The sequence below is a fragment of the Anolis carolinensis genome, chromosome 1, assembly GCF_035594765.1.
Source record: "Anolis carolinensis isolate JA03-04 chromosome 1, rAnoCar3.1.pri, whole genome shotgun sequence".
NCBI lineage: Eukaryota > Metazoa > Chordata > Lepidosauria > Squamata > Dactyloidae > Anolis > Anolis carolinensis.
The window spans coordinates 158,716,757-158,735,682 of NC_085841.1; the positions used below are offsets into that span (position 1 = coordinate 158,716,757).

Here is an 18,926-nt window from a genome sequence, read left to right on the forward strand (position 1 = left end):
AACCATGAAAGAACAACCCAAGATTTAAAATGAAGAACAGTTTTAACCAAGTATTTTAATAGGAAGTGTGGGCCTGTAAAGTTGATTAGGATTGTTGTTGTTGTATGCAACCTTAAATCTAAAGTGTAGGGCAGGGGCCGGTAAATGACCTTGGAGGGCCTTAATTTGGGGACTCCTGTTTGATATCATCAAACTTTTTAGTGGGGCCTTTCTAGCAGGAAACTTATGAATCCAATTCTAAACTGCAGAGGGGGACCAGAGCACATGTTTTACACTTACACACAACTATACAAAGCCCCATGTAGCAGGTTTCATGCCAGTCCCTCACTTGTAAGACTTGTTCATCAGGTCCCCTGTCAACTTAAGGGAAACTACACATGTTGCTGTATCTCCCACCTTGGGTTTCTAGAGTGAAAACTGTTAAGCGCTTTTCCCGTTAATGGCTATATAGAAAAAGGATTGCCAGGAACTGTTGGTTGTTACGAACAACACCTGCTGAAATTCCCTCTCCTGCCCAACCATTCAAAGGAAAGAAGCCATCTCTAATTTTCACTCTGGCAGCCATGCCATGGCACTTTAGCACTACAAACACTTCTTGATGGGACCGTTGTAACACAAAGAGGCTGGAATGCAATAAACCTTTAACTAAATATTCATTCGTGGAAACGTGGTCTGAGTGAGAGCTGCAAGCAAAATGGTGCAGTTTTGGCTATGGAAACGTACTTAAATTTTAGAAAGATGGAGAAATGATATAACAATTGATAAGAAAACATGGGCTATCAGTAGCAAAACAGATGGAAAGGGCTATCAGAAAGGCAGATAAAAGGGTGGAAGTACAGGGTTAATTATGTACCTAATTTTGAGAAGGACTTTATGAACATGAATGTATTTTCCATCCACTTGAAACCTCAAATCTGCATTATCTGGGTTGTCAAATTCCTTCTTTAGTGACTGAGCTACTGTTAAATGGTCATCAGGTTCTGAAAGAAAGACATCAATGAACACAAATTTTAAAAGCTGACACCCACATACACTCTGCTAATATGACATGAACATAACAAATGAAAGAAAATCAAGTGAGGCTCAAAATTTACAGAATAAGAGAAACATTGTGCTGTACAAATAAAGTAGCAAGAGCACAGCACAAAAGTGGAAGGGTGACTTAGCAACAGCACTTCAGCACTTTTTCTGCACAGGCCGATATTTGAACTTGCCACATCCACATTTCTTTACGTGACAAGAATTGCCTCGTCTGACTTAACCACATCCCCTTTAATCCAGTATGAAAACAGAAGTTCTCACAGTTTATATAATTGTGGTAGTTTTCAAAGAAGTAGTCACGTTGAAAAAGGAGGAAGGGAGGGGGGAGGGAAAAAAAGAAGTGTGACATCACCTTTAAGACTAACTGGTTTTTATTTTAGCATGAGCCATTATGGATATAAACCCACTTCTCCAGAGTCAATATCAAGCAATACTGCATTTGGGTTATCACTTGGGCACTTGGTACCTGCATCTGAAGGAGTGGGTTTATATCTATGAAAGCTCCCACTAAAATACAAATAAGATAAAAGGTGTTGCCACATTTCTTTCCCCCCTCTTCCCTTCCAGTTTATACCATGTTCCAGACTAAAAAGCCAAACAGTAAAACCATCCTTGTATATGGAGACAGTTTGGCTCCTATCAAACAAGTTATCTACTATTAGAAATAATTTTCTAGCGGATGTAAATAAAGGTAGCCACTAACAGTTCTGAAACTGCAAAGGTGATAGAAACCTCAAAGAGTCAAGTAAGACACAGTGCATGGGTAGTCACTTCAGCTCTGCACATGTACAGGCAAGAATTTGTTTCAGCCCAGAAGATGCAGGATGAGGCCTTTGAGATTCAGCTATTAGAACAGAATTCCACACTGGGCTTTTTTCTTTCTTTTCATGATTTTCTCTTACCATTTAAAGCAGCTGCATGAGACTGCCAATAGGTTGAAAGATCAGCAGGAGGGAACAGACTGCCTAACTCCGAAATCCTCAAACTCCAGCCATCCAGCTCTAACTCCGAGAATTCCTGGCCACTGAACAAGCTGGCAAGGGCTTCTGGGAGTTGGAGGCCCAAACAGCTGGAGGGCCACAGTTTGGGGAGACCTGGTCTAACCCTTTTTTTCTCAGACAGGCAACGGCTGCTTAGAATTGATCACCTCAACTGCTCTGTTGGAAACTTTCCCCTGATGTTTCGCTCACATCTATGGCAGGCATCCTCAGAAACGTTTGTGAAGTTTCCAATAGACCTCACAACCTCTGAGGATGACTGCCATGGACGTGGGCAAAACGTCAGGAGAGAATGCATCTGGAACATGGCCATACAGCCCGAAAAACCCACAGCAACCTAATCCCAGAATACTTGTCCAGCCTGCTACTTAACACGGTTATTTCTGCCACATTAATTATGCTTGTGCTACAGCCAGAAAAACTATGACTGGGGAAGGTAATAGAGGTTGTCTTTTTTACTGGCATACTAACCAAAGTATTAATATTTTACCTTTGGCTGAATATTTCATGTATGTTGAATTGCCTTAGTTTTGAGGGGATATTTTAAAAAGCGAAACCTATCTTAAGTAAAGAAATCCTCTGAAGTATTAAAAATAGTTTCAGTTTTCTGGTATCAATCTGAAGACACAAAGAATGCCTAGACAAATTGTAGAAATTATTGGCTAATTTTTGATGTTAAATGTGTATTTCTTAAATAGGAAATGCACACAGTAATGGAAAAGACAATTCCCACTATTGTGTTTGTGCTGCCTTTACAAACAATGCTAAGGTATACAGTAGAACCCCACTTAACTGAGCTCCGCTAATCCAAGCATCTGTATTATCCGAGGCGCCGGAGGAAGTTCCAATGGAAGATTTCTTCCCCCACGCCTTCCTTGTTTACCTTTGAGCAGCTCAAAGGCACCCACCAGCTGCTTTGAGGCGGCGGATGGCACAGTGGGCTCCATGCAGAAGAGGGCGTAGAGCTGCAAGGAGGCCCGAGAGGAAGCTGCCACCACCACAGCTCAAGAGAGGGAGAGGGAGAGGGAAGAGGACTTTTCTCTCCCTCTTCCTCCGGCTGGAAGATGTGAAGAAGGAGGCGGCAGCGGAGGGGGAAGCAGAGGCAGCCATGACCACAGCGGCGGTGGCTCCCTCTCAGGCCTCCTTGCAGCTCCGCGCCCTCTTCTGCATGGAGCCCACCCTGCTGTTCACCGCCTCAAAGCAGCTGATGGGAGCCTTTGAGCTCCTCAAAGATAAACAAGGAAGGTGTGGGGGGAAGAAATCTTCCATTGGAACTTCCTCCGGAGCCTGCCTCCCTCCCTCGAGGCACCTTCTCTGCGTACTGGCCCAGCCCCCGGTTTGGATAATAGCCATCCCCCTCCCCCCCCCCCCCATTATCCATCAAATTCAGTTACCCAAGTTTGGGCCCGCCCGTTTAACTCGGTTAAGTAGGGCTCTACTGTATTTGAAAATCCTTCACATAAATCCTTTATGGAAATAAAGAAGGAAACATTCCTACCTTCTCTGTACTATACTTGAAATTGCCAATACCTGCCTTCCCCTGATTAAAGTAGCACTGTATCAGCTATCAGTGAGAATGAGATTACAAGTTACTTTTTCTAAAAATAGTATTTTGAATTCCACCTAAAACTTCGACAGCCTTCTTTTCTATGATCATCTGTTTTAGTGCACCTAATGATCACACTTTCAGGACCATGTTACTGTCCTGTTATGCTTGTTCACAACTGATCTTCGAGCTCATAGAGGCCCACAGATAATCAGACACCTTATCAGATCACACTAATTTCAGATGCAAACCTGCTGGCAGCTACTTACCTATTATATCTCTGCTTGTCCCAATGAAGAGACTACTCTTGCACTCTCAGTAAAAAAAAAAAACCCAAAACGTAAGATAGGGAGGGAGGTGGACACATTTGGCAGGTCTGGAAGCCCAATCTTGATCTTTAATGCCTACTGTGGGTCATACCTAGGCCAAAACCTGTGCGGGTGTGTGAAATATGCTAACATAAAACACAGAAGTGACCAGATCTCTATTTCTGTGATACTACACTGTGAGGGGAGACTATTGAATGGTCTCAGAAACAGGCCTAGGAAAGACATGCAGCCTTCAGGCACAATTTGCTCTCCCCACCAGCAAAGCTACTCAATGGTCTAGGTCTTCACCCCCCCCCCCCCGCTTCCTTTTAGATTTAACCAGATGCCAATTATCCTCCTTGCCCTCTACTTGTATTTCAGCAATGTTTAAAGAAAGCTAGAGCATTCTTTCTACTCGTATTTTACATCTGTTTGTCATCTTCAACTTCTCAATTCCATTAGCAATTGGTTTCCTGCCCTGTAAACCAAAGCAAGCCACTACATTCACACTGTCATCACATCTCATTTCCCTTCTTCCTCCCTTCTGTTTCTAGAGCAGCTTTAAATAGCTACACCATTATTTTGTGGCAGCTTCTAAACTGAATTCTGCTTCTAGAAAAGCTCTGTCTTTTGTGTTGTCGAAGGCTTTCATGGTTGGAATCATTGGGTTGCTGTGAGGTTTCTGGGCTGTATGGCCAAGTTCCAGAAGCATTTTTTTTTCTGACGTTTTGCTCACACCTATGGCAGGCATCCTCAGAGGTTATGAGGTAAATTGTAAACTAAGCTAGTGAGGTTTATATATCTGTGGAAGGTCCAGGGTGGGAGAAAGAACTCTTGTCTGTTTAAGGCAAGTGTGAATGTTGTAATTCATCACCTTGATTAGCATTTAATGGCCTTGCAGCCTCAAGGCCTGGCCGATTCCTGCCTGGGGGAATCCTTTGTTGGGAGGTATTAGTTGGCCTGATTGTTTCATGTCTGGAATTCCCCTATTTTCAAAGTGTTTGGGTTTTTTATTTGCTGTCTTGATTGTAGAGTTTTTCTATTTTTTTCTCTGTTGCCTGCCTGGGTATCCTATGTGAACAACCTACTAAACTGCATTTAAAAAATCAGACTTTTTATACTTGGCTTGCTTGCATTTTTGGGATGTGAATTTTCAGTATATTTACTTATATTTATTTTATACCCTGCTTTTCTTCTGAATAGGACTAAAAGCAGCTTCTGAGAAGGCAGTAGCTTCACCCCCAGTAGCTGAGGATATTTAGCAGCCATTTGTGGCTCCATTGACATATTTGAAATAATTTCCCCCAGTTATCCATGTTCCTGAAAGGTTTATCCTTGAAACATTGTGAAACAGTATACAGATTTGTTGCCTGGTGTGCCTGGAGGAGGCATGGAAATGTGTCTAACAAGGACAATCATACCGGCAATATCCCAGGGCAAATTGAGCACCAATTCGAAAGTACTTGAAATCTGGTAATCTCCATGAAATCGTACAGATTCATACAGATTAATACTTAAAACCTTCTAGTTTTAAGACAATAAAATATTATTTCAGATAGAGACCCAAATAGGCACCCTTCTGCTCTTTTCCTTTCCAACTGCAAAAGCCACATTTGACATTTTATCCAACTACGGTATTAATGAACTCTTAGGATATCCAGAGTACACTAGACTGAAAGTATTTTTCAATAGACTAGACTAGGGAGCCATTTCTAAGTACACAAAGAACCTGTTTTTTAAAATCATGAATAGGAAACAGAAGTAGACTTAATAAATCAAGGAATTGCGGCTTGCCTCTTCACCAAATTGTGATCCAAGGCACACCAAATATTTAGATAACTTCAAGAAAAAAATAAGACACAGTAATGCAGACAAAATTAATTTGAAGCTCACCTACTGAAAGAAGACGCCAAGTCACTGCAGGAGTAGCAAAACAAGCAAACACATCATCAGTGCAGGCGAAGTGGGTGAGGTATGGAAGAGTGATAGACTGTCCCCGGCACTGACCCCACATGTACACTTGGCTACCCTGCGTTTTAGCAGCAGAAGTATGAGCAGAGTGACATGCAGCAATCTCTATGACTCTACATGTAAAAGCAAACATAAGAAACAGTCGTGTAAGAATAACATGCAGTGACGAAGCCTGGATACAGTTGGTCAGTGCCCAAGCATCAGGTCTAGTACAAAACTAGTACACATTTGTAACACAGTCCCCTTTCTCTGATCCCTCATTATAAAGGCCCATGTCACTTTGAAAAACTAAGATGATTTGTGTTTTGGGAGTGGTGGTGTCTGGTTTCTGCAATCTCTCCATAGTATAGACCTCTTGGAACCTCAAAATTTAATGTCCTTATTAAGCTTTGTCCTCCCTCTTGTATGAGGAGGATGTTATATCCTTTATGCTCCTTCCTGCCTGTGTAAACAAATGCCACCAGGAAAAAGAGTGTATTTTTGTTGCTCTCCCTCCCTCCCTCTCTTGAATTTCATGACACAAGGTACGTCCGCAATGATCACTGGGGTCAGTACGGAAACAGGTCAGCTCTCAAGAAGCTAAACGCCACATAGGCCTGATCAGGATTAATCTTAAGGCACCCTTGTCTCAGATGATGCTGAGGGAGTCCCAGGATTGGGCCCAATCCTGCATCCAAGACACCAGATCAAGCTCGCATTAGTTGTTTGTGTAAAAGGGCTCACAGACATAACACAAAAACAAGGTTTATTATAAACCTAGAAAAGACAGGCCACCAACTGGACCAACAAGAAACTCAATTCTGAATGTATCGTGGTTTCCATCATAAGTAGCCTTGAATTTCATGTAGATCAGGTAGACTGTGGCATACGAGCAAGCAACGTAGATTAGCTTCATAGAAGTGTTATAAAGTGAAATGAATGAAGTGAAGAGATCCAGATAACGAGTGGTGAAGACCAGTCCAAAAAGAAGCTGACTTTTTCCAGATATACCGGCGCAGGAGCGGGTCTTCCAGATCTTGAGGAGGAGGATGATGATAGCAGCCAAGTGGGAGAGGTTTCAGATTCAGAGTATATAATAGTTTATAATACCCTGTTTCCCCGAAAATAAGACATCCCCAAAAAATAAGACCTAGCAGAGGTTTTGCTGAATTGCTAAATATAAGGCCTCCCCCGAAAGTAAGACCTAGCAAAGTTTTTGTTTGGAAGCATGGCCGGCGCCCACCAAACAAAACACCAGAACTTGCAGGATTGGTAAATGTACATACCAGTTGTAAATGGAAATAATGGTAATAATACATTAAAATGTTATATTATTTATATTTATACAGTAGTAACAAGAAATTCTTGATAGGATTCCGTTTATCTGGTTATGTTGGTTTGTGATGACAACTACTGTACAGTATATAATAAATGTTCATTTTTTTGTTCAACAATAAATGTGAATTCTTCATGGAAAAAATAAGACATCCCCTAAAAATAAGACCTAGCACATCTTTGGGAGCAAAAAAAAAAAAGAAAAAAAGACACTGTCTTATTTTCGGGGAAACACGGTAGTTACTCATAATTATTCAGACTATATATGGATTTCATAGTTTGAGTATCCAAAAGCATAAGAGGCAAATCCAAGATTTTGAACTGTTAGATTTTGTTTCTCAACTGTTCAGGACTCAGCTTCAGAAGTTCATAAATTCACTCTTGTCTCTGAGGTAATCTTTTAAGACAGAACAGTGACTGTAACAGTGATTGTCAACAGCCTGTAAATTCAGACATAACTAGAAACCTCGGTCAGCAGAGCCTGTAGTTTATAGTTTCAAGGATTATCAGATACAAAGCGCTATCTTTTGTTGCAGTTACTGGTGAACACTCAATCCTTAGCACCCCAGCCCACTGCTCAAACACGAAGCAGCAGCTGCCCATCCCTGAGTCTATCCAGGAAAGTCCAGTGGAGATACTGTTGTCATGAGAGCCAGGGACAGAAATCCACACAGCAGCTAGACCAGGTATGGGCAAACTTCAGCCCTCCAGGTGTTTTGGACCTCAACTCCCACAATTCCTAACCGCCGGTAGACTGTTAGGAATTGTGGAAGTTGAAGTCCAAAATACTGGAAGGCCAAAGTCTGCCCATGCTTGAGCTAGACACATTCTACAAGGAGAGGCAGGGCCAAAAAAGTATGCAAAGAAAGAAAACAGCCAAGAATCCTTTGAGCTGTTCCTCACAGAAAGCATTTTTAGTACATACACTGTTAAACAGACTGCTTGACAGATATTCATGACATAGAACAAGGAGGCCCCTACTGAACTCAAAACATGGAAACTATGCGACTGAGCAGAAAACACACATTGGCCAACAGCTCCTAGATTGAATGTGAAAGGACAACATGAAGGCTTGGAAAATTCTGTTGCCCAGCCTCAAACTAATTGAGGTTCAACTATGGTGAAATGAGTTATATTTAGAGTCACTGGTCCTTTCAGGACATGTGGGGTGTGGATGAGGTTTGATGAGCAGTTCTAAATACAGTAGAGTCTCACATATCCAAGCTAAATGGGCCAGCAGAAGCTTGGATAAGCGAATATCTTGGACAATAAGGAGGGATTCAGGAAAAGCCTATTAAACATCAAATTAGGTTATGATTTTACAAATTAAGCACCAAAATATCATGTTATACAACACATTTGACAGAAAAAGCAGTTCAATACGCAGTAATGTTATGTTGTAATTACTGTATTTACGAATTTAGCACCAAAATATCATGATATATTGAAAACATTGACTACAAAAAATAGCTTGGATAATCCAGTAACTTGGATAAGCGAGGCTTGGATAAGTGAGACTCTACTGTATAGTACATGTCCTTCACTGAATGATTTAAAAAGCAAACACTGTTTTGGACATGAAATGTATCAGTATTCCCAAGGAATCAGAAACTGCTATCTATAGTCACCCAATTTTAAAAATAATATTATGGATAGCAATTAAAGACATGCTTAGAGACATAAAAAGTTACATACTCACTTTGGATATAAAACATTGCACACAACCACTTAAAATCAAAACACATTCTCTTTGAGTAGAAAAACAGACAGACATCTGAGTGCTACAGCCTTGATCAATGAAGTGATAAATGGACACATCATGTACCAAACTTTTGACAACTATAACATCTGCCAAACGCAGATGCCAAACATCTGCCAAAGCCAAACGCAGTAAAACTCAACAAATTCTAGGTATGTTAAAACTCCAGAAGAATGTTTATAAATGCCTCCTTAAATGTGCCACTTTTTAAACAGGTCTTTGATTCTGCTACCATAGGTCTTTTGGTTTTCATTAGGTTGGTTTATTGCTTCTGGTCTTTCTTAGCTTCTATTTCAATCTTTGATTTAGTCTCATGCAACTTTATTAGGATGTTAGTCATAATTGATAAATGGGTGGGATGCAAATTTGTATGTACAATACATCTGCACATAAACCAAACAATATGCTATTGTGTCTTTTCTGCAAAACAGTGCTAGAAAAGGCTATTTACAGGTAGAGAAGAGAGGAGTAGCAAGAGGGGAAACTGAGCGGTTGTCCCACCCAGAGACCGTCTTCCCCCAGATCACCCTTCACAATTCTGACCAGTTCAGAATTGCAGTGGAAAAACAGCAGTTGGATGTCTGGAAATACAAGTGGACTGCACAATTTAAGTTTTTAAAGAAAAAATAACTCTGATCACAGGTTACAGTTCTAACTTGCAAAAATAAAAATGTATAACCTTACAATGTAATGGAGAGGAAGGTATCATTTCAGAGGAAGTAAGGAAAAACACAGAATGATTGTCCAGTGCTAAGTCACCTTCTTCTCACTTCCTTAAGCATGTTTTATGTGGGCCTACCTGCTTTTGATCCATGCAATACAACAGGTGTACTTTTTCTTATGCTCTCATACAGTGTTTAAGAAAAATGTTGATTAATTATTAATGGAATATTACCTGTCTTTATCCACGGTGATTGGCACAGGGTATGACTGGTTGCTTCTGTTTCCAGTGCCCAACTGGCCATAGGAATTGGCTCCCCAGGCATACATCTGACCTTCATCTGTTAGCACTAGTGTGTGTGCATAGCCACAGGCAACCTAGGAAAGAAAAGAAACTCAAATAATTTCTGCCAACCGCCTTGTCCGAGCCAGGCACAGGCAGACATTTGTGGCTGGGCTTAGAGACACGAGGAGCAAGAAAGGAGTTAGGCAGAGTTCCTTCTTTTTTCCTGTAAAAACTATCAAACATAGTCTGTAGGACATTTTTTTTGATTGATAAACAAAATCTTTAAAAGAAAAATGCATGTAAGAAGAAAGCTTACAGGGTGTTAGTTTCACTTGAGATAATAATAACTTTATTTTTTTATCCCGCCATCATCTCCCTGTAGGGACTCAGAGCGGCTGAGATCACATGATTCATTGAAAAAAGACTATGGAGACTAACTGCAGTGCAATAAATGAACAATGAATATGTGCAACTGACATCTGGAGTGGCCCTGGACTACCACATTGGATTATGTGATTTTAATAATTAAATTATCTGTTTGTATTTGTTCTAATTCTCTGTTTCTAATGTAAATGTTTTTACCAATTGTTGGTTTTCATGGCAATGAATTGTTGCCAATATGTGAAGCCACTCTGAGTCCCCCTCAGGGTTGAGAAGGGAGGGGTTTACAAATATCGTAAATAAATAATAATAAATATGCTTGGATTTCCTCAACTGGCTGACAACTTCTCTCATGTGCATGGCTAGGGCCAGTTTGGCTAAGACAAAGCACACTTTGAGAGTGAGTTTGTGGTCTTCGAAAGGCCTGGATAGGAAAATGAAGAACACATACCCGTTGCACACGGATGCCTTGTAAAGCTGCTATTCTACAAGGGGTTGGCTGATTTCCACTATTGCCCAGTCCAAGTTGCCCGTTGCCATTGTAACCCCACACATAAACCTTAGAAAAGACAATTTCAATCAGTATTCAAGTGTAAGGAACAGGCATGCAAAATTCACTACAGGGTCTATGGAATAATCTTAAGGAATCTATTAAAATCCTTTCAATTTTGCTGTTCATTAGAATTAGAGAGCCAATGCCAACAGTAATTCCATACTTTGTGGACATATTAAAACATGCCAACTATATAGGTTAAAAAATTGTCTGCCTGGTCAGGGAAATCCCTGTGTGATTCAGAATAGGAAACTGCTTGGGTAGTGCTGGATTGTTGGGTGTTTCCAGCATTTATTCCCCTCAAATCCTGTGAAATGTTGGATTGGAGAGGGAGATGATCGTCAGTGACTTTTGGAGTATGAATAATTTCTCCTGCAATTGAACTGCCCAAGCAGCAGCTAGTTCAGCCAGTTTGGGAATGCTATTGTTTTATTATTCATCTTATGAAATCACTTTGTAGATGTGATTTTACTTGCAGAGTAATCCCCCATATTACACTTCCCACACAATGCTTGTTTTCTTATGCAAGACAGGTTAAAGCCAATATTCTACCAGAATCAGGTATTTTCCACTGAGATTCCTACTGAATAGCTTTTTCTCATTTCCCACCCCAACTCAAGAACCACCTCAATTTTAACTTGTGACTGCCAAAAATCGGCTGAGTGATAGGAGAGAAAAAAAAAGAGAATAGAGATTTACTGGAAGGGACCTTCTCTGTCTCCCACCAGTAGGGAAAATACATTGTAGAAAGATGTGTGAGAGGGCCTTTTCTGTGATGGCACCCCAACTGTATAATTCCCTCCCTCTGGAGGCCCATTTGGCCCCAATATAAGAACCATTTCAGCTCCCAGTTAAATCCTGGCTTATTGTTTAAGTCTTCAGTCTAAATTGATTTTATCCAGCCTGCTCTTATATTATTCAAGGCTGTTTTAACCCACTTTAAGTTGTCTCGTTTTAAACTGAAAAATACGTAATAGATTTTTAGTCATTTAAACTTTTGTATTAATGGTTTCAATTTCATTTTATTGCAGACCACCCTATGAGCAGATAAAGGATGGGATACAAATATTTAATGAATGAACTACAAATATGCATTCAAAAATTTTATTCATATTTGCATTTTTCCAGTGTTGCGGGGATCCTGTGCCTTAACTCCACACAACTATGCATCTAAAAAAAACCCTAATAAAATAAACATGTGTCTCAATTACTAGCACTGCCTATGGAAATATCCAAAGGGAACATTGTCAACCATTTAGTCTACAACATTATAAGCATTACATAACTCACAAGACAAAACAATTGACTTGGTAATGCTAAATAATAATCTTACCTCCCCATTTTCTACGACAGCCATCGAACACATCTGTCCACAAGCAATGTTGACTGCTATCTTATTCTGTAAGCAGCTAGTAACTCTTCTAGGGATTGCCTGATTTGCTGTTGACCCAGATCCAACTTGCCCTGAGTTATTATAGCCCCACGTATATACCTGTTAAGAAGAGACTGAAATTGTATCACAATGTTATAATGCCAAATGCCAGATTATAAAACATTTTGCAAAAAACTCACTGGCCAATATTGTTATTTTTTCAGTTCCCAGTAATAAACACTCCAAAATTTCCCTAATTTTATAAGTGTACTAGCGTATGTACCCAGTGTTGCTTGTGTATGCATTTTCTAATGCTGTTTATTAGAAATATTCATTGTAAACCTTATGATAGCATTAATGCTACTATTAGAAAAAGCATATCCGCCCGAGCAGCGCTGGGTACAGACACTAATGTTTTATAAACATTTTATTACTCAGCTTCTCAGTACAAATTAACTCAAGTTAATTATTTTCTTCATGCATCAAAATATAGTGATCTGAATACAGGATTCTGTGAAGAATCAATTATTACCCAAGTTTTGTCATCCTGAGGACTGCCTTTCCCCCTTCTGCACTTTGACTCCATCTTTGCTTGAGCCTCTTCATGGACTAGACAGTGTCTTCTCCCCCCTTTGGGGAAGCCTTTCTACTGCCCTCTTGTAGTTGGATCTCAGCACTACATACACAACTACCTATTTATTTATTTTTGGGATCCTAGCCACAAATGGGGTGTCTTTTTATTTAAACCCAGATCCATCAAGGGGCCCTTGCAGGACAAACATACATACATATTTTCATTATATGTGTGTGTGTGTGTTATAAATTTAATTGATAACAACCAAACAATTGATAAAATTAACATAATTGATGAACATAGCAGAAGCAATATGGTGAAAATGAAATGGAGGCAACATTAATATCAAATTATAACTTTGACAATCTGTGAAACATATATTGTAGCAAAGCACCCTACATTAGCAGAACTGATACAATTAATAGTTATTATCTTGTTCCTCCTAGCATTGACGTTTAAATAGGGAATCATAGTTGAAAATCACAACTGATAGACATAAAGTAGTCAGGGTTCAATTCAATTCTTTGGGATTCCAAAAAGGAGAAAAATGAAATGGTAGACAAAAAATCACTGGAATCCTACAATAGTTTGCCTGAAAGAGACCTGGAGTGAACTTGATACCTAGGCGTTGAATCATTTAGACAGCAGCTATAAAGAAATTGCAGAAGGGCTAAGGAAGGTGAGGCCTAGTAACCTTTATTTCAAAATCATAGGCAGGAAAATCTCAAATGTTATCATTATGGATCATAGAACATACACACTGTAATTCAGTGGTTCTCAACCTGTGGGTCCCCAGATGTTTTAGCCTTCAACTCCCAGAAATCCTAATTGCTGGTAAACTGGCTAAGATTTCTGGGAGTTTTAGGCCAAAACACCTGGGGACTCACAGGTTGAAAACCACTGCTCTAATCAAAGTCCATAAAATGGATGTAAAAAATAATCATTTTACTTTATAAATATCTACATATTTGTCAGTGTCTACCAGGCTATGGAATGATTTAACTTTTATTATTCTATGCAGACACTCCAACTGGGGCAACATTGAAGAGTCTTCTTGCGATTGTTTTGCAGAGATACGTTTTGGTGTGTAACTTTTATGGTGATATGTTTTAGTGTATTTGTAATGTTTTTGCTGTGCTTATGTATTTTAATTATTTTGTAACCCACCTCAAGCCATGAGGAGAGGCGGGTAAGAATATCATCATCATCATCATCATCATCATCATCATCATCATCATCACTATTATTGTGTTTACCTATACAGAAATGCTGCGTCACTTATCACAAAATTGTCTCTAGCTTGTTATTCTGATTAGAAAATATATTTGCAGTATCCAAATGAATGGAAAATAACCACCGCCTCACTGTATTATCCTTAATTTGGATTAGCAACAGTAACTGAAGTAGCAAATTGTACTGAAGCACACTGACTGAGATAACAAATCCCCTCATCTGGCTGATGCTTGTGAAACTGGTGTGATTTATAGTGCAGACATAAATACTTAGAACTCAGAAATATAGGTGCAATGCAGATACTGTTTTCAAGAAATAAATTGGTAGCTATGTAATTAAGAATTGCCTAACACATTTTTACCATGTTACTGAGAAGCCCTCACTTTAAATGTGAGTACATGGCAATGATGGAGGTATGAGAAAGCAAGAGGGGGCAATTCTGTGCACGCAACTATGTTATACTTATTGCAAGGATGAAACACAGTGGGATGCCCAAACCAAGACCAAAAAAGGACAAAAATGGCAGACCCCCAAAACTGTGGATAGCTAATTCTAGCTCCACTTGTAGTTTACAGCAGAGAGCAATGATTGTGTAGTGCTTCTAGGAACCTTCAGGCTATCTTTTTATTTAAGCTTGTACCTCCTTTTAAGCTTGCAAACTGAAGGCAGAATAAAACAGTTTTGTAGTAAACTTAAAATCACATAAACACCCTTGTTAAACCTTACAGTTATATTTCACCCTAAATATGTTCAGGCTCTGGCTCTAGCAAAATACTTGGGAACTATCTTCTCTATGGACCCTTAACATCTAAATTTGGCACATGCAATAGCCAACGTGTTTGTGGGATGCACATGCAGAAACAAAATTAACATTTAGAAATGGACTATGCACTCACTGTAAACACACACACAGCATAAAAGTCAATGTATGAATGCTTGTCTATTTGTTTGAACCACAAAATACTGATAGGTGAAGTGGCCCTCTGTGATGTCACTAAGAAAGTAAGATGATGTTTATGAGGGGAAGGAAGGAAGGATCCACAAGGAAAGCCTGCCCTCTGTTGCTAGAGTGTTGCAATGGAGATATTATGAGGTAGGCCGCCTCAGAGCTAGAGAAAGAAGGTAGGCGGCAGCGGTTCCAAGGATACCTGAGCAACACCAGTTGTAAACTCAAGTACAACTTTGATATCTATTAATACACAAGTTTCATCCTAATTTCATCGCATATAGAATTGTTGCTCCTTTCTATATTAGACAAAGTTCAAAAACAACTTGCACAAAGTAATGACAGCTTGTTTCACCTCTCCATCAGAAGTTAGGATCATAGAATGATGGGAGCCACAGGCTACTTCAGTGACTTTCTTGTTTACCAAGTTGGTAGAGATTTGACAAGGCAGTAAACTATTATTTGTTGTTCCATTTCCCAGCTGACTGTAAGCATTATGGCCCCAGGTATATACTTCCCCTTCTGTAACATAAGGAAATAATTGTAAAAGGGAGTACCAACAAATGGCTACATTACACAGCTATTAACTTTTTCTTAAAGACAAAATCAGAAAATATAATTTCTTACGTGTACATGAAGACTGAATCATTTTCTGCCACAAAGAGTCGTTTCTAAACTTTCCCTTTTATGAATTAATGCTTACATAGGTCATAACTGATATTAACATTTCCATTCCGTCGTGTGCATATATTAATAGAAAGAAGAATGGCTGACACCAACATGGATATAGGGAGGGTGTTCTATTGGCATTACCAATATTTTGTCAGCCTTAGAGAATGAAATATGCAATTTTCTGGAAAAGAACTATAAAGGTGTGTGGCCCTTTTCTCACTGGGTCCCCAGGTGTTTTTGCCTACAACTCCCAAAAACCCCAGCCAGTTTACCAGATGTTAGGATATCTGGGAGTTAAAGACCAAAACATCTGGGGACCCACAGGTTGCGAACCACAGACATAGTATGAGGGGGGAAGGGAGACGCACCACTTTGAGGAACGTACTCAAATTAGGAACTCAGGAAGAGTTGTACTGAAAGTTGTGCCTGTGTGCTACTTTCTTTGAAACTATTAATCCAAATGTGATGCTATTACACATTATTACAGAATTTTTGATCGACAAAAATTCTGTAATTCCAGATGTTTGTATAACTATGGATGTGAAGCAGAAACTGAGAGCAGTCATCAAGTTGAGGAGAGTAAGGTGCAAAAATGGGTAAAAAGATTTAAAGACAACAAAACCAGCACTGAGGACAAAATATGTATTGGAAGGTTGGAAGGCCATTGACAGCAGCCTCCAATGAAAACCAAAATAAAGTAGATGTCATGATTTCTGCACACCAATGTATGACTATCCAAAAGATTGCTGAGGAATTCGTTTGTGGTCACAGGCTGTTGAGCAGATTATTCACAACTCTGGATACAGGACAGTGTGTGCTATGTGGGTTCCTCATCAATTACCAGGTGACTCCAAAGAGAAAAGACTGCACATTTGTTTGGAACAGCTGACAGCATTTGAAATCCAGGAGGACACCTTTTTTGGGAATGTTTGCACTGGTGAGACCTGGGCATACCTGAATAATCCAGAGATTAAAAATCAATCCATGGAGTGGCAGCACGGCACTTCCTCTAAACAAAATAAATTCTAAATCCAGCACTCATCACAGAAGATTATGGGAAATGTCTTTTGGAATGACAAGGGACTGATTTTGCTTGATTTCCTCAAGTGTGGGATACCAATTAACAGTGACTACTACACTGTATCACTCCAGAAACTTTGAGAAGTAATCCGCAATAAAAGACCAGAGAAACAACTAAATGCAATCTAATTATGCCACAATACTTATTTGGCAACATTATGGGATCTTGTACAAATGGGATGGCAAGTGGTGCTACATTCACCTGACAGCCCTGATCTGGCATCCTGAGACTTTAACTTGTTCAGTTGGATGAAGGAAAGCCTTCAGGAATAGTACTTCAATGATGTAGATGACCAGAGAATATCCGAAAGGGTTTTTCCAAAGTGGAATTGTTGATGAGGTTTACAAGAAGCATAAAAGCACCACCGCTGGTGAAAACTTTTTAAAAATAGTACCATGTTGTAGACAGAATGATTTACTCATTTATGCAGATGTATATGTCTCATGTTTTTAATAAAGGAGTTATGACCTGACAGCCGTTACTTTTAATATAACTCTTATATCAATAATCTATCAGGAATGAAAGCCTGCATCTCTCTTTAGTATTTCTCCATACAATTCCTATACCAGACTAAAAAATGTAATTCTTCTGCATTTCAGTTCTGTTTTACAAGGGAGTTTAACCATTCCTTGCTCGTTTCCTTTTCTCATGAGCAAAATAAACATTTAAACATAATTAATACAGGGCATTTCTATTTATTGTTTCAAAAGTTCCATCTTCACACTTGAAATATAAGTAGGTTCCACTTTCCGAAATAGGGAGGATTTCACAAAACCCCTCAGGTATCTAAAAACTTAAATGTAAATATTTTTAGAAGCAATAAAAACTTGGATATCTTCTCTTTTTTTACAATTAAAAATTAAAAATTTCATTGTCAAGGATTATTCTAAAAGGACAATCACATTTAAGAACTCACCAGCAGTTGCTACAACAACATGAGGCCCACTTCCATAGCTGAGGCAAGTTATTTTCTTGCCACATAAAGTATCTAATCTCCGGGGTTCAACGCTGTTTTGTGTGTCACCAACTCCCAAACAGCCACTGCAGTTAGTGCCAAGGGCAAAAACCTAGTGACACCACCAGTAGATTTAAAAAATATATATGAATACATGTATTATTATATTAACATTTACCTTAGCAAGTAAAAACATTTCCATTAACTGTAGCTGGATCTACATTTCAATATACAGTAGAGTCTCACTTATCCAAGCTAAACGGGCCGGCAGAAGCTTGGATAAGCGAATATCTTGGATAATAAGGAGGGATTAAGGAAAAGCCTATTAAACATCAAATTAGGTTATGATTTTACAAATTAAGCACCAAAATATCATGTTATACAACACATTTGTCAGAAAAAGCAGTTCAATACGCAGTAATGTTACGTTGTAAATACCGTATTTACGAATTTAGCACCAAAATATCACAATATATTTAAAACATTGACTACAAAAATGGCTTGGATTATCCAGAGGCTTGGATAAGCGAGGCTTGGATAAGTGAGACTCTACTGTAATCACATTGAATGGTATCATATGAATCTACACTGCCATATAATGCAGTTCGATGAGTTGTTCTGCATTCTGAAACTGCATTCATTACATGGCAGTGTATATCCAGCCTGCATGTATAATAATTTCTCCAATAAACATGGTTGAGGATTTGCCATCTCAATTCTATCTTATCTGTATATTCTGAACTACAGAAAAACATATTCAGCATGAAGGAAAGTTTTATTTGACACCAAGTAAAATTCTATTCAAATTAAGAACATTTACTCAGTATCACTTATTCTCATGTACTTTGTTCCACTTAGATGAAAAGTTAGGTATCATGAAGGACACTAACGTCTCACAAATTGCATAGATTTATGGAATACAGGCAGTCCTGAAGTTACGAGGACTGGTTCTCTAGGTTTGTTCTTAATTTGACTTGAATGTAAGTCAGAACGGGTCCTTTTTAAAGAGCAACTCCAGCCAAATATATGAGTGCATTTGGATAGTATAGGGAAGGGTGAATACATCTGTGGTGTTTGTTTTGCTGTCTGTGCCCCTATTCAGAGGATTTCACCTCTTTCTGTTCCTGTGATCACTGAATTTAGAAAAAATTGGCTTGTTGTGGAAACAAGGATTGGTGGAGACACCTTTTCCCCATTATAACGCTTTCAGGAGTGATTTTCCCTTCCGAGGGGTAGCTTTCTCTCACTACTTGTTGTCTCATCCCCATTCTTAGCT

At 39.2% G+C, this 18,926-nt stretch overlaps 1 protein-coding gene across 9 annotated transcripts in view; it reads right to left on the reverse strand.

Moving 5' to 3' along the window:
* Positions 1-18,926, reverse strand: part of rcbtb2 (RCC1 and BTB domain containing protein 2) — a 35,021-nt gene that overhangs the window by 5,058 nt on the left and 11,037 nt on the right. For 6 of the 9 annotated variants that reach the window (XM_008116294.3, XM_008116283.2, XM_008116300.3 and 3 more), the window contains exons 5-11: positions 17,612-17,762; positions 15,298-15,464; positions 12,151-12,309; positions 10,716-10,823; positions 9,833-9,975; positions 5,787-5,977; positions 854-980 (exon numbers count right to left, since the gene is read on the reverse strand). In XM_008116294.3, the coding sequence (XP_008114501.1) occupies positions 854-980; positions 5,787-5,977; positions 9,833-9,975; positions 10,716-10,823; positions 12,151-12,309; positions 15,298-15,464; positions 17,612-17,762 (1,046 nt within the window). Of the gene's footprint in view, positions 1-853; positions 981-5,786; positions 5,978-9,832; positions 9,976-10,715; positions 10,824-12,150; positions 12,324-15,297; positions 15,465-17,611; positions 17,763-18,926 lie in introns of those variants that run through there. The other 3 variants (XM_062957465.1, XM_008116316.2, XM_062957467.1) reach the window with 3 other exon arrangements.